At 39.9% G+C, this 884-nt stretch overlaps 1 protein-coding gene across 1 annotated transcript in view; it reads right to left on the bottom strand.

Moving 5' to 3' along the window:
- The window catches only part of LOC111250394 (uncharacterized), a 29756-nt gene extending 28872 nt beyond the window's left edge, over positions 1-884 (bottom strand). The window contains exon 1 of the mRNA XM_022805604.2: positions 776-884. Coding sequence (XP_022661339.2) covers positions 776-883 — 108 coding nt within the window. The 5' untranslated portion in view covers position 884. The remainder of the gene's footprint in view (positions 1-775) is intronic.

The following is an 884-nucleotide window of genomic DNA, read 5'->3' as shown; positions in this document are numbered from 1 at the left end:
ATATATCTGAGCCGCACTGTAAGCGACAATGTTTTTTGCAATGTATATCTCCATAATGCTATAGTAAACGAACATGGGTGTGGGACAAGACATGATACAGATCTATTATAGCAATGTTTATAGCATAATGCTTCATGACGCTATATGCACAAATTACTCAGAATAAAACTTTACAAGAAAAATTAACCATTTCAAGCGCGCTGCGAGGCACTCTAGAGTAAACGCATACGTCGTTTTCAGTCATACATAAAAATACAACGTCTAGCGACGAGTTAGCGCAAGACACAACAAATTTTACTTTTTAATTATAAGACAGACACTGATTTGTAATAAATATATTGAATTTCTATTGAAATTAACGGGTGCACATAATATTAGGATCTACACTATGGAATGTACTTTATCTGTAGTCATTACTTTTTGTTCCGAGGGGTAGTTGCCATGGAATATAGTAACAACAGAGCTGTACCTATCGTGAACATTATATCTTGATGAGTATGCGGCGCCTGTACTACCGCAGTTATACACCGTGAGGCACGAAGTAGAATTTCCGTTTCTGCATGAAGCATAGTACAGAATACTTCTTTACGGAAAGAAACCGCATTACTACAGAACACATGTAATCTACGGCCGGCAAAATCAAGCTTTATGGTTGATATATTCCAGAGTACATAGCCTTAAGAACAGCTGTGGGTGCGTCCTTTTACCAGCTGAGTAGCAGCTAGGAGAAAATGAATCCCTTCTGCGAATTTGCCTTTTTAAAGCGACAACTTACGCCTAATCCACCGATCAGTCCCGGTAAATGAGGCACATTGCTCAAGTGATCCGAGAAGCGCGCGGGGTGGCTGCTCCACTGAAGGCTTTTACCCCAGCAACTTACCATT

The sequence above is a fragment of the Varroa destructor genome, unplaced genomic scaffold, assembly GCF_002443255.2.
Source record: "Varroa destructor unplaced genomic scaffold, Vdes_3.0 BEIS01000001.1, whole genome shotgun sequence".
NCBI lineage: Eukaryota > Metazoa > Arthropoda > Arachnida > Mesostigmata > Varroidae > Varroa > Varroa destructor.
The sequence above is the reverse complement of the archived record's forward strand: the minus strand, read 5'-3'. Positions and strand labels throughout refer to the sequence as shown.